The sequence below is a fragment of the Canis lupus genome, chromosome 6 (assembly GCF_048164855.1).
Source record: "Canis lupus baileyi chromosome 6, mCanLup2.hap1, whole genome shotgun sequence".
Classification (NCBI taxonomy): domain Eukaryota; kingdom Metazoa; phylum Chordata; class Mammalia; order Carnivora; family Canidae; genus Canis; species Canis lupus.
In genome coordinates this window covers 42,617,495-42,632,291 of record NC_132843.1, presented here as the reverse complement: position 1 = coordinate 42,632,291, position 14,797 = coordinate 42,617,495, and the positions used below count along the sequence as shown (strand labels likewise).

Below are 14,797 nucleotides of genomic sequence, written 5' to 3'. Positions count from 1 at the left end.
ATCCCAGGTAGGGGACGTGGCCTCTCCCCGGCCGAGTGCCGTCCCAGCGAGAACAGAGGCTGCGGGCCGGCGCCCCGCCCCCGCCCCAGGCCCCCTCCCCGGCGGGAGGAGGAAGCAGGCACTGCGCGCGGCCAGCAGAGACCCGGGAGGAGAAAAAGGAGGAGAGCCCCGGCGGCCGCTCGCGGGCCGGGCCTAGGAGGCCTCTCCGCGCTCGCGAGCGCCGCTCCTTCGAGCTCGCCCCTCCGCGACCCCAAGGTAACCGCGCGGGGCCAGGGACTCGGCGAGGCCACGGCCTTATCGCGCGCGGCCAGAACGCTCCCAAGCCGGCCCCGCGCCAGCCTTTTATCCGCGGTCCCCCGAGCCCCGCCCCAGCAGCGTTTCCTAGCAACGCCTCGCCCTCGCGCGGCGCTGCCTTATCGGCCGCCGCCAGCCCTTCCTGTTCCCCTCCCCCGCCTGCGCGGCGCGGGCACCCGGCTCACGTGACCGGCCCCAGGGGCGGGGCGAGGCGGGGCGAGCGGAAGCGGAGGGGCGGGGCGCGGAAGGCCTCGTGACGCCATCCAGACGCGCCGAGGGAGTGGCGGCGGCTGTCCCGGGAGCTCGAGGGCCGGGAGCTCGCCGAGATGGCGGAGGCCGCGCCGCTGGTGTGGGTTCGCGGCCCCGGCTTCGGGTGCAAGGCGGTGCGCTGTGCCTCGGCCCGGTGGTCCGCCCAAGAAGTGGTCCGCCGACACTGCCGGGATCAGGTGAGGTCGCGCTTCCTGGCGGGCGGGATGGGGTGAGGGGCCGGCCGGACGGGGCCGCGCCTCTCTCTCCCTGGGGGTTCTCCGTGTTTGAGTCTGAGGGCTCCCCAGCTTTGAGGGGCTTCACACTGATGCTGGGGCCTTGCTTGCTTTCGTGTCGGGGGTGGCGGAAGGGGCCGCAGCTCCGCGGCTCGCCGGTGCTCGGTCCCGCTCCGGGTGGGCGCACGGGGACCCTGGGCCCGCTGTCGGGTGACGTGTCGGGCTCCTCTCTCGTGTTCCGTGCATCCATCCCGGGCTTGTATGACGTGCATGTCGTCCACCGGTCAGCCCCGTTAGCTCCGACCTAGAGGAGCGTCTTCACACCCGGGCCTGGGCCGGAGGATGGCGGGTGGGGCGGGGGGCTCCTCCGGCTCAGGTCGGGGCCGAGCGCGCACACGCGCGTCCTGTCCTTTAGGTGTTTCCACGGATCATCTGAAGGCCACATGTGTCCGTACACGTTTCTGAAAACCTGCCGTGGACTCCCAGAGTTACCTGTGTGGTTGAGTGAAGTACCCAGTAAGCGAGCTTCCACCAGCCGTGAGACGTCACACCTGTTGGGTTATCTAAACAATTTGGTGGTCTCCCCGAACCTAATTTTAAATTTGGCACTTGACCTACTAGTCTGTTTTTCTTTATAACCTCACTTTATCCGTGTTTCTCCAGGCTCGCTTTTCTGCTTGTTATTTATAGGCTTACAACATGTTAACACTGCACTTTAAGCCGAATCTTTATTTGGACCGGTTCCACGAAAAAGCAACCCGTCTTTGCAAATATGTTTTTCAGCTTCCCCATGTGTGTTTCCACACTACAGTGGAGTCTAAAAACTGTCAGAACTGTTTTTGACCATCTGGGTAGGGGAAATATTTTACAAAGGAGATGGATTTTAATATCTCTGAAAATAAGCTTTTATCTCAAGGACTGTTGGTCCAAAATGACCAGAAAAAAATAGGATCTTAATGATGAGAAGTATTGGGAAAAAATATTTAATTTTTTTGTTGTTGTTGTTCATCATGAGAGTAACAGAGAGAGGCAGAGACATAGGCACAGGGAGAAGCAGGTTCCCTTCAGGGAGCCTGATGTAGACTTCATCCCAGGACTCTGGGATCACGACCTGAGCCAGAGGCAGATGCTCAACCGCTGAGCCACCCAGGTGCCCCAGAAAAATATAATTTCAAAATACAAGGAAGAAATATAAATGGATGCTTCAGTCAGGTGCTCAAGAGATAGGACCATAACATATGTGAACAGAAACAAGAAATTTACAAAAGGGTATCCTGTGAGATACTGGAAGAAATTAAAATAGCTCAAGTTCACAACAATCTTTTTTTAATTTTTTATTTATTTATGATAGTCACAGAGAGAGAGAGAGAGAGAGAGGCAGAGACACAGGCAGAGGGAGAAGCAGGCTCCATGCACCGGGAGCCCGACGTGGGATTCGATCCCAGGTCTCCAGGATCGTGCCCTGGGCCAAAGGCAGGCGCTAAACCGCTGCGCCACCCAGGGATCCCACAACATTCTTTTTAAAACAAAATTATACTGATGGTATGAGGTCAGTGTTGTGTCCACTGAAAAAGTATAAATCTGCCCTGCTGTTCTTCAGGCTAGGATAAAAGACACAAATAGAGCCAACTGCCAAGTTAATAGGAAACAGTATTTCTCTTGAGATGGTGCAGTTGTAAAATGTTACAGTGACTCTCTTGGAAGTGTGCTGCTTTCTGATTCACTAAGAAACATTGATCTGGAAAATTACAGACTACAAGGGTCTTTGCTGTTTGAAATTTTTTTTTTTTAATTTTTATTTATTTATGATAGTCACAGAGAGAGAGAGAGAGGCAGAGACACAGGCAGAGGGAGAAGCAGGCTCCATGCGCCGGGAGCCCGACGTGGGATTCGATCCCGGGTCTCCAGGATCGCGCCCTGGGCCAAAGGCAGGCGCCAAACCGCTGCGCCACCCAGGGATCCCTGCTGTTTGAAATTTTATCGGTGAAGATTAAGCATCCCGTTCTTGCCTTGAGACTAAGTCACTTTTTTTTTTTTTTTTAAGATTTTATTTATTTATTCATGCGAGACAGAGACACAGGCAGGGGGAGAAGCAGGGTCCATGCAGGGAGCCCGACATGGGACTCCATCCCGGGTCTCCAGGATCACACCCTGGGCTGAAGGCAGCACTAAACTGCTGAGCCACCAGGGCTGCCCTCTAAGTCACTTTGATACAGAGACAGCATGCTTGATTTCCAGCCCAGGTGCAGAGAGTCAGATTAGGAGTTTCTGAACACAACATTCCACGTTTATCTTAACTTTGTGGTTTCTAAGGAAACGGGGGTCTGGATCCAATCTGCTTCATAGTCTAGACCTGATGTTGCCCCTTTTACATAGCTCTGCTTTGTTTTGAGCCCCTCAAAACCACTTTCGTTTAAATTTCACATAAACCTCCACCCTTGCCTCAAATCCTATACTAATTGTTTTTTGTTGGTGCTGAGACACTGCACTATTCCTCTTGTCTGCAGTTTCCCCCCCCCCCCCCGCCCCTCCCTTGTTGCATTGAGCCAGTAAATTTGACTTTGGTGAACTATACATTTATCTCTGGTGGCCTTGAGTTGATTGGGCTAAGATTAGCACAATACTTCGTGCTTGAAGTACTTTATAACACACAAATGGTGAAAGACCCTTAAGTTGATTCTAAATTTTCTTTGTCCTTTTTTTCTGCTAGTGATTATTGATAAGAATCTTAACGAATAGAAAGTGAAATTTTGTTGATCAGTTGTCTTGTTTAATAAGTAGTTCTGTTTGGAAACCAAGTACGGTGTATATAATTTTTCTGCCTTCACATTAATGTCTTTTAAAGTTATTTAGAAAAAAAAGTTGTTTAGAATGTTAGAAATACTTACCTGCTAGATAGAAAATAAGAGAAACTAAGGTTGCTTTTCATTCATAAACATAAAACAAACAGGTATATTACATATCTCATTTAATCTTGTATAATTCTTAAAAGTGGACAATGTTTTACAGATAATAGACCTTCCTGTTAATTGCATGTAGGCTGAGCTCTTCTCTCCTGCTAGCATGTTTGCCTGGGAAAACTCTAGTCAAGTTAAATCTACCTGTCCACCCCCCCCCACCCCCCACCCCCGCCATGCAGGCAGTGACTGTGCTAGGGAAACCAATCACACAAATCAGTTTGACCGTAAATTTACAAACACCGACCTTCGTAATGCTTGGCCCTTCTACTCTGTAGTCCCAGGCCAGGGTGGGCTTCCACTGGGTAGAAGGACTGCTGAGAATATTGATCCCTGCAGCATTTGCACAGCTGGGCAGAATCTGGGGGTGCTGCAGCAGCTTTGTTCATTTCCCTGTGTCACCTTGATTGTCTTCTGTACACCACGGCGTGGAAAGATTAGGAAGTAGTGCCAAGGTTCATTGCTCTCACTCTCCTGTGTGACTCTTTGATCTCTTCTCTCTTAAAATCTCTGGTGCTTCTCCCATCTCCAGGCCCATACTTTATATTTGGTGCAGTCAAGAGACAGAGTCCTTATCCTCACACCAGTGCCCTACCTCGTTGTCATACATTTGGCCCTCTCTTCGTCCATTACTGTGGATAACCAGTCATTACAGAGGAGTTGCGATTAGCTTCTGCTTTGCACTGTACCCTGTCTCCTTGACCATATTTAGCATCAGTTCTATGTCCTCTGCACTTCCCAGTGCCTTCCCTTTCTCCTGGATCATTCCCACCGGTGTGCACACTTGAGCCCACATTCCTTCCAGATGTCGCCTCCTTTTCTCTTTTTTTTTTTTTTTTAAGTTTTTTTATAGAAAATATCCTTGAACAGAAAACTTCTCTAGAGCCCACTCCAGTCAGGCTTTTGTTCCCGTCACTCCAGCAGACCACCTCCTGTCATGCATGTCAGCATCTTCTGTGTTCTCATACCCGATCGTTGGTTTCCAGGCCTCCTCTCTCTTGGCCTGTCAGCATCTTTGGGCACACCTGGACATTGGCATACTTTGCTCACTGTGTCCACACGTCACCCTCAGTTCTCTTCCACCTCATTAACCTCCCTTCCAGTTTCTCCTGCTACTTTCTGCCCATCTCCTGAGCTCTGAATCAAGGATTGGCTGGAGTTGAGTGTTTGATCTTCATTCCAGTGTCTCTTCCGTCATGCAGGACGTATCCTTCATTTTCAGGGCTGTGAGTACCATCTTCCAAATGTAAAGCTCCAGCCCAGACCTTGTCCCCAAACTGCAGACTTGTGTACCCATCAGGTTACTCAGCATCTTCATGTGGCTATTAGACCACTCAAAGGAACACATCCTAAATGAGACTGGTACCCGAAAGGTGCTTCTCACTCTTAACAAATGGCAACTCTATTTCCCCTTCTCTCATTGCTCTGTGGCTCTCACTGCCCACCTCCAGAGCCTTAGGGCCCCCCCACTCTGTTCTTCATCCCCTTTTGCCACTACCCCGATACAGATGGCTTTCCTTGCTCACCTGGGTTGTCACAGTAGCCGATGTCACTGATGTTTCTGCTTCTATAGTTTTATTTCCAATTTAGCAGCTAGAGTGATCCTTTAAAAATATAACTCTACTCTCAATCTGTTCCAGACTCTGCAGTGGCTTTTTTCAGAGTGAAGCCTGAAGTTCTTATAGTGGCTTTTCAGGCCTTCTCATTCCCCTTTGGCAGACTTCTTCCAGCCATGTTGGTGGTGTTACAGTTCCATGAATACTCTTGGCTTGTCTCTGCTGCCTTGCTTTGCATTTGTTTTGCCTCTGAAATGCTCTTCCCCCAGAGAGCCATGTGGCTTGTTCTCTCCCTTTTGTAAATTCTCTGCTAAAATGTCTCTTGATCAGAGAGGCTTTTCTTGACTAACAGTATATGTAAGATAGATTACTGGCGTACCCATCCACATCTGGTGTCCCCTTTACCGTGCTTATCACCACTGGCCATTGTATATCATTCACTTATTCTTTCCCTGTCTTTCCCCAGTAGAATGGAAGCTCTGTGAGCAGGGTCTTTATTCACTGGATTATTCATTACAGTATTACAGTGCTTGAAAAGTACCTGGCAAATAGTAGGGACTTCATTAATATTTGTTGAATGAATGGACGGGTCCTGTTGAAACAGCCATGTGATATGGTTCAGAACGAATGTTCATTGTGTCTACTTCGGAAAGATGGCAGTTGTGCGTTTCTCCTTTCTGTTAGTGTGTAGATCTCATTCCTGATATTATAGGTTAATTGTGTATCTCTCAAGTTCCATATAACTTTGGAGAATACTCTTCCATTGTCTTTTTTACAGCATCAGAAACTTGTTTAGAAAGACTTAGTTTTTTTTTTTTTTTTAAGATTTTATTTATTTATTCATGAGAATACACAGAGAGGAGAGAAAGAGAGTCAGAGACACAGGCAGAGGGAGAAGCAGGCTCCATGCAGGGAACACGACGTGGGACTCGATTTCGGGTCTCCAGGATCAGGCCCTGGGCCAAAGGCGGTGCCAAACTGCTGAGCCACCCGGGCTGCCCAAGACTTAGGTTTTATATCTTATATTCATCATTTGATCTGAGAAAATTTGAAATACACAGATGGGGCTTCTGCTGTAACTCAGGAACATGGGCAGAAAAGTACTGCTGCCAGCTGACCCTCCACCTGTTAAAGCTTATATATAGGGGTACAAAGATCATACCGTCGTCTCCTTCCCTCCCCCTGCTCGTCCTTACCTATACTTTTCAGAAGGTGTATTGTCACTTTTAAACTTGTGCAACGTGATATTACTTGTTTTAAAAAAAAAAAAAAAACGAGAGAAAAAGGGACTTGCAGAGTTACTGGGTCTGAACCCTGTCTAATTTTCTACCTTGACTCTGTTTACCTGTCAGAGGAGAAGAGAGCAGTTCTTAATTTTTGCCCAAAAGACAAAAAATTCTTGTGCGCATCATGATGAGGTGTTAGAAAAAAAGTCATACCCTGAATAAATCCTCTGACATGACTTTTTTTTTCTTTGGGTATTCAGTTTAACAAATACTAATGGAACACATGCTGTCTGCTTATAACTGGAGTAATAAAGACATGATAGGCAAGGCTCCTGCAGGAAGCTTGTGTCGTCTCATTTAAAAATTCCAACCTTGTCTCTAGGCTGTTCCAGTGGAATGCTTTTTTGTGAAGTGCAATGGATCACTCGTTGATGCCAATGACAGAGTGCAGCATGGCGCGGTTTATAGTTTGGAACCCAGGCTCTTCGGTGGAAAAGGAGGTAGGACGCGCATATTTGTGGCTGCCATATATTACAGTTGCAGTGTCTAGCTCTATGGAGGAAATTAACGCACTTCTGGGCCTCTGGAGTATGCCATTCTTATTTTGCCTTATGAAATCCTTTCTTTACTTTCCTAGTTCTGAGTACTTTCTTTTATTCTTTTTGAGGAATATATTGTCTGATTATAATTTCTGCCTTCAGAAGCAGGATAGCTCTTAGGCAGCTAGGTTCTAAAACTTTGGGGGAAGATTAGATGAAGAAAAACGATCATTATTCTGTCCAGCTTGTGGAAGAAAGAGTGTTAAAACAATTAAATCTTCTTCTGCTTTTAGCAAGATTTTGTCTGGTCATTGTAGTTCCCAGAGAGGACTAAAGCCAGCCTGTGGAATACAGCCATTTATAGATTAGGGTAGGTTAAGATCCTTGTTACATGAACACTATTCTCTAAGAATAGAGAAGAGAAACTAAAAGAGCAAACACAGGGGATCCCTGGGTGGCGCAGTGGTTTAGCGCCTGCCTTTGGCCCAGGGCATGATCCTGGAGACCTGGGATTGAATCCCACGTCGGGCTCCCGGTGCATGGAGCCTGCTTCTCCCTCTGCCTGTGTCTCTGCCTCTCTCTCTCTCTCTCTCTCTCTGTGCGACTATCATAAATAAAAAAATAAAAAAATAAAAAATAAATAAAAGAGCAAACACTGAATATGGGCAGTCCTGGGTATTTCTCCTGATGCACTAATGTGTCATCCCAAAGCTTTCTCAGAATTCACAGTGACTTGATTTGGTGTTCAGAGAACTGGCATCGCACATTATAATCATCCTCTTGTTTGAAATTCTGTCAATAAGAAGAAAGCTTATTAGCGAGGGACAACTTAAAATTGCTTTTGCTTTGAAACTCACTGCAAAATCTCACCATAAAAAGATTTTTTTTAAGTTATTAATCTTGGAATCTCTGGCATTGAGTTAAACCCTTTAAGATATCCCAGTGGTGTAGAGACAGTATTTCAGAAGTATAAGGGAGAGCAAAATGCATGAGGTTGAATCAGGTTTATCATTTTTTTTTTTTAAGATTTTATTTATTTATTCATGAGAGAGAAAGGCAGAGACATAGGCAGAGGGAGAAGCAGGCTCCCTGCAGATTGCCTAATGCAGGACTCGATCCTAGGACCCCGGGATCCTGACCTGAGCCAAAGGCAGACGCTCAACCACTGAACCACCCCGGCGCCCCTGGTTTATCAGTACTTGTACCTTTGATACCTGCGTAGAATCTTGATGTCCCTTTCTTTAAAAAAAAAAAAAAGAAAGAAAAGAAAAAAAAGATTTTTTTTTAAGATTTATTTATTTTAGAGACAGTGTGCACGCACAAGCACAGAGAAGGGGAGAGGGCGAGGGAGAGGGAAATTTTAGACTTCTCTTGGAGCCCAATGAGCGGCTTGATCTCGAGACCCTGAACCAAAACCAAGAGTCAGATGCTTAACCAACTGAGCCACCCAGTCTCCCCAAAGAGATTTTTAATCTTGAGGTATAATAGCATTTCCACAAATTTGATATTTATCAATCCTTGAACCCTTTTTAAACTGTTTTCTCCAAATTTATTTGCCCAGGGTTTGGATCTATGCTCCGTGCACTTGGTGCTCAGATTGAGAAGACAACCAATCGAGAAGCTTGCCGGGACCTCAGTGGAAGGAGGCTACGAGATGTCAACCATGAAAAAGCGTAAGCTGCCCACTGTTAATTTCTTCAAAGACAACAACACACTTTGCTGACAGTGGTGATTGTACACAGGCCATGCATATTGAAATGTGGACTTAAAAGATTAGCGCTCTAGCTCATTGTTATCGGCCTTAGCTCTCTCTGTAGTTTAATAATTCCTGTCGGGTTTTAGGGGTCCGTCACAGGGCGCCTATGTTAAGTGTGTCTCACCTTTCTGAAGGAATATCACAGTATGTGCAGGACAATGTGGATTCATCCAGGGTGTGGGAGGGGAACTCCTCACATATAAACAAGCATGTGTGTGATACGTCTGGTCAGTTCCGTGTCTCTCCTGTCCTAGGATGGCTGAGTGGGTGAAACAGCAAGCTGAGCGAGAGGCTGAGAAGGAGCAGAAGCGCTTGGAGCGCCTGCAGCGGAAGCTTGCAGAGCCCAGGCCCTGCTTTACCAGCCGGGCGTACCAGCAGCAATGCCATGAGATGGCTGAACGCTTGGAGGACTCTGTCCTCAAAGGTGAGAGTGACGGTTCCTTGCTGAAGCTACATTGTTGCTCGCTGCATACAAAAGGTACTCCTGGAGTCTCGGGTTACAGACCTCTGAGGAGTGGATGAAAGTCGTGGAACCTCTCCCCTCAGTAATAAACAATATGAGGGCACCCAAGTGGCTTAGTCAGTTGAGCGTCTGACTCTTGGTTTCTGCTCAGGTCATGATCTCAGACTCTGTGCTCAGGGAGTCGGCTTGTTCCTCTCCCTCTGCTCTGCCTCCTGTGTGCACCTGTGCGTGCTCTCTAAAATAGAATTTTCAAAATAATAATAAACAGTATGCCTTATATCCCAGGAAAGAAAGAGCACACACTCACACAGAATGTGATGTATTCGACTCCTGAATTCTAGGGGTGCACAGGCAGGTGAGAACACTTGTGCTAGGTGTTGCCAAGCCTGCAGGAAGTGTTTACACCTCAACATATTTGCATCTAGTTTCAGGTCCATTTTTTTTTTTTAGGTCCATTTTAAAAAAATGGTTTTTATTTAATTAAATAATTAATTAATTTTAAAAAGGTTTTATTTATTCATGAAAGACACAGGGGGCAGAGACATACGCAGAGGGAGAAGCAGGCTCCCCATGGGGGCCCGATGCAGGACTCGATCCCAGGACCCCAGGATCATGCCCTGGGCCAAAGGCAGACGCACAACCACTGAGCCACCCAGGCATCCCTAAATGATTTTTAATGAGAATGATTGTTATTAATTTTTATTTAACTTTTATTTAGCATTATGCTAGAGCTCTTGTGGATTCAGTTGAATAATAAGGAATCCTTTCAATCAGAGGTTATGATGTAATAATACACAAGTAGCGAGTACAAAGGGATGGACCATCTGGTTTGGGGAGGCCAGGTATGCACCCGTCAGTCTCAGAGCTACAGATTGGGTATTGGTATTCTCAAAACCTGGTTCCAGAGCCAGAATGCTCATTACTTTGAATCTGTGTAAAATGAAGTTGAATCTCATCTTAGCCATTTTAAATTTTGGTATGTTAAGAAATTTAGAACTGGAGCTTTAGATTGCAATGCAGCTACATTTGTAATCCATACAGTTTATGTCTTTAATCATACCTTCTATGGCGTAACTGAGTTGTGAAAATTTCTGGTTAGGCATGCAGGCTGCCTCCAGCAAGATGGTGTCGGCAGAGACTGGTGAGAGTCGGAAAAGACCCAACAAATCAAAAGCAGACAGAGGAGCCAGAGCAGGGAAAAGGAAGTGCTTTTGGTAAGTGTGCTTCCTTTTCATTCCAAAGAGATTTATGTGCACCGGCACGCTTCCTCTTGCCTATCTGGTGTAAACACTTTTTAAAGTAAGGTTTGATGGGAGCTCAGAAATTTCCAGAGTGCTTTAGTTCTCAGTTCTCCATAGCTGTCACACTGTACACACTACTACTGGTTTCTGCCTTGAGTGCCAGGAATGGAATCTAAAGGATGGTTTTTTTCTTACAGTGAAAGATCACAGAAAAATCACTTTATCCTTGAATTACTCTCTAGTGTTGAAGGATTTAACTTTCAGAATTTCTAGGTAGAGCCATGGCTGCACTTTTCACTTTCCAGATCGTTTTGTCTTTCTCCATGGTTTTTCACAGTTGTTACTGAGGTCTGCGGCCACGGCTAGACCTCTCTCTGACCACTTTTGTACTTGCAGCTGAGAAGCACAATGGCGCCTTTTCTTGGCCATCATTCTGGTAGCGCTCCCGCCCTTCCCACTTGGTTCTCCGGTTACTAGCTCAGTTCCCTTGGGCCAAGTTCTAGAAAATGACCTCCAGATGGATCTTGCTTTCTTGCTGGCCTCTGCTTTGGGGACAGAGAAATAATTAATTAAAGATCCTGTAACTGAGAGTCTAGCATAGAATCTTGAAATAGGAAGTAAGTGTTCTTGAGAGAAAAGGTAGTTGGATTGCGTGAGGTTGGGAGAGAGTTAAGTCAGGTTTATTGAGATGTAATTTATGTGCATTAAAATTCATACTTTCTCATTGAAGAGCTCTGTGAGTTTTGAGAAAGTCACATAACCACCATTAAAATCAAGATACTGAATTTTTCCATTTCACTAACAGTTGCACCTTTGCAGTTAATTCCTGTTCCCCTGCCCCGGCATGCTCTGATACTACTGTGCTATGTGATCTGATGGTTTTGTGTTTTCCAGAATGTCCGACAGCCCTTTGTGTCTGGAGTCTCTCCGCGCAATGCTTTTGAAATCCGTGGCTAGTATTATGTCTCAGTGCTTTTGTTCCTTTCTGTTCACAAGTATCATAGTGTCTGTTTATCCATCTCCTGTTGATAGTTTGGGTAGTTTCCCATTTGGGGTAATTGTGAACGAAAAAGGATTTTAACGGTTTGTTATTTTAGCTACATTTCTAACAGTTGAGATTTGTACAAGATAGGAAAAAGAGCTTTAGGCAATATCAGTTTTATTTGAAGAGAGTCACAACCCCTGGGGTCCCCAGGTGGCTCAGTTAATTGAACGTCTGCCTTCGGCTCAGGTCATCATCTCAAGGTTCTGATACCTAGCCCCCCGTGGGGTTCCCTGCTTGGCAGGGAGCCTACCTTTCCCTTTTCCCCTCCCCCTGCTTGTGCTTTTTTTTCTCTCTCTCTTTCTCAAATAAATAAATAAAATCTTAAAAATAAGAGAGATTCACATCTTTATACAGGAGTCCCTGTTGGATCTTTGGGATGATTGGTTCCAAGCTCACTGAATTTCTTCTCCCCATTTATACCTCTGAATATCTTTTCCTAAAAATTAGCTCCTTTCCACCTCAAATGAGCAGATACTCTGATGCTGACACAGTCCGTTCCCAAGACAAACCCTGACTGTTCAGCATAGAGGCAGTGGAGTGGTGTTAAGCCTGTGTCGCTTCTGGCAGGTTGGGCATGGATGGACTGCAGACGGCAGAGGAGTCCAGCTCAGAGACCTCGGATGATGATGGGGAAGAAGCTCCTAGTACTTCGGGAATGAGCCCGCAGGCTCTAGACGGCGGCCGCGATGACATGGAGCTGGCAGCCGGGTCCTCCCACCACTGTCCAGGGGCAAGTGTGCCGAGTGCAGCCTCTCAGTCCCCGGAGCCACCGCCGACCCCAGGGACAGGCTCTGGGCATGCTGTCTCCGCAGGCAGGTGTGCTAGGTTGGGGCAGAGCTCTGCTGAGGGTCGTGTGGATGAGACGATGGCCGTGGAAACGGAGAAAAGCCAGGAGGAGAGGGGGACAGAAGGTGAAGAGCCCAAGGAAGATGAGGCCGCAGGCCCTGGAGCGACTGGGGAGCTAAAGCAGTTGGAGATGGCTGGCAGGGACAGAGCTGCGGAGGCTGCGCCTGGAGAGGGCAGGGAAAGCGCCCCCCTTGCCAGCCTGGAGGGAAGCCAGTCAGGAAGCACAGTAAGTAGTTTGGGGGTCCATGTCCAGAGCCAGGCAGCTTAATGGCTATAGTTCCTCAGTGAGTCCTTAACCCAAAAACGTGCTTTCCCCATCAGCTCCCGAGTGGGCTGGTTTGTTTAATAACCAGAAGTACAGACAAGGGTGAAGCTTGCCTTACCCCCCAAAAGTCCTTTCGTTTTTTTCCTTTTAAACTTTGAAATGTATGTCATTTTTTGCCTCTAGGTGGCAGCTTTGGTTCCATATTTTATCAGTTCTAAGCCACACATTGATCACGTTTTAATATCTGAATTGGGGTGGATATCCGTAAGAGCTTAATGGGTGTGGTTTACCCACTGAGCAGGGAGCCCGACACAGGGCTCGATCCCAGGACCTGGGGATCATGATTGAGCCAAGGCAGATGCTTTACTGCCTGAGCCTCCCAGGAACTGAAAATTCCTTGTCAGATGGAATGTAGTTGACAGCTAAGGAAAGTCTTCAAGAGGAAGAGCCTGTTTTGAATATTTTCTTTCTTTTTTTTTTTTTTTCCCCTCTCTCAGGATCCCGGTCAGGACACGATTGATCTGCTGGCATTCAGCTCTGTAGCTGAGATGGAGGCACTGGGTTTGGACAGGCTCAAGTGTGAACTGATGGCCCTGGGACTGAAATGTGGGGGCACCCTGCAGGAGCGGGCAGCGAGACTCTTCTCTGTCAGGGGACTGACAAGGGAACAGATTGACCCTGCTCTGTTCGCCAAGCCTTTGAAGGGGAAGAAGAAATGAGTTTCGTCGGAGCTGGTTTCCTATGTGTTTATAGTCTAGCATTTGTAGCCTGCATAATGTTGACTCTTGGCCATTATTCAGCTGATATTAAAGCTGACTTTTTAATGACCCAATTCTGACTTTTTCATTATTGTATTTATGGAGTTAATGTGTGAAACCATCTGGGCCTGCAGTTTTCTTTGTGGGATGTTTTTTTTTAATAACAGATTTAATTTAATAAATATAGGTGTATTCAGATTTTTGCTTTCGTCATGTGCGATTTAGGGAAGTTATACAGTTGCCCCTTGAACATCACCAGTTAGAACAACTGGTTAGCAGGAGTCCACTTACCTGGATTTTTTTTTTTTGTTTTCAAGAAATACAGTATGGTACTGTCAGTGTTTGTGGTTTTCTCAATAATGTTTTCTTTTGTCTAGTTCACTTTTTTGTAAGAACGCAATATATAATACATAGAACACAGAGAATATGTGTTTGACTTGATGTCATCACTTGGGCTCCCAGGGCACAGTCACCTCTTCATAGTTACGTTTTTGGGGGCGTCAGAAGTCACAGATTTTTGGCTGCTCGGGGATTGATGCCTCTAACCCTCACGTTGTTGAAAGGTCAGCTAAATTTTTGAGAAGTGTATTCGTTTGATCCCAGTTGTTAGGTTTGCGATTCACAGGTGTCCCTCATTCTTGTAGCATCTTTGGGAGCTGTGGTGCTAACTGCTTTTTCATTCTGGGACTGGTAGTTGCTGTTTGTTCTTTTCCCCAATCAGTCTAGCCAGGGGTGTATTGGTTTTGTTGATCTTGATTTTCAAAGAACTGACTTTTGGCTTTGTTCATTTTTCTCAACTTTTGCAGTTTCATTGATTTCTGCTCTTTATCATTAACTTTCTTCTACTTAGTGCAGATTTACTTTGCTCTTTTCTTTAGCTTAAGATAGGTTATAGGTCATGATCTTGAATTTTTTCTAATACAAGTATTTAAAGTTGCACATTTTTCTTTAAGCACTGCTTTAGCTGCATCTCAAAAAATTTTAATATGTTGTGTCTTCATGAACAGTTGTAAATGTTTTCTAATTTCCTTGTGAATTCTTCCTTGACCCGTGGGTCGATTATCTAGAAGTATATGGCCTAATTAGCAGATGTCTGTTTTTTTCCCTAAATATCTTGTTATTGATAGTTTAATTCTATAAACGTTAGAGAATACGTTTATGATTTCAGTCTTTTTAATTTTATTGAGACTCCTAATACGACCTGTATGCGTATGATTTGCTTTGGTGAGTGTTCCACATTCACCTGAAAAGAATATGTATTCTGAAACATTGGGTGAATTTGTTCTCTAATAACAGGTTATGTGATTAATACAACTGTTGTTCACATCTGTGTCTTCATGGATCTTTTGTGTCTTTCAGGTTTTACGTG

General features: G+C 46.0%; 1 protein-coding gene across 2 annotated transcripts; it reads left to right on the top strand.

Annotated features, from left to right (window-relative positions):
• The first annotated feature begins 441 nt into the window (after positions 1-441).
• Positions 442-13,502, top strand: SDE2 (SDE2 telomere maintenance homolog). Of its 2 annotated transcripts, XM_072830189.1 has the most exons (8): positions 614-740; positions 1,192-1,292; positions 6,898-7,015; positions 8,616-8,727; positions 9,065-9,234; positions 10,373-10,487; positions 12,127-12,631; positions 13,168-13,502. In XM_072830189.1, exons 4-8 carry the CDS (start codon positions 8,627-8,629, stop codon positions 13,387-13,389), a joined length of 1,113 nt encoding a protein of 370 aa, XP_072686290.1. In that variant the 5' UTR covers positions 614-740; positions 1,192-1,292; positions 6,898-7,015; positions 8,616-8,626; the 3' UTR covers positions 13,390-13,502. The 2 variants fall into 2 exon arrangements, with proteins under 2 accessions (XP_072686289.1, XP_072686290.1); XM_072830188.1 differs by lacking the exon at positions 1,192-1,292 and having other exon boundaries at positions 442-740.
• The last annotated feature ends 1,295 nt before the right edge of the window (positions 13,503-14,797 follow it).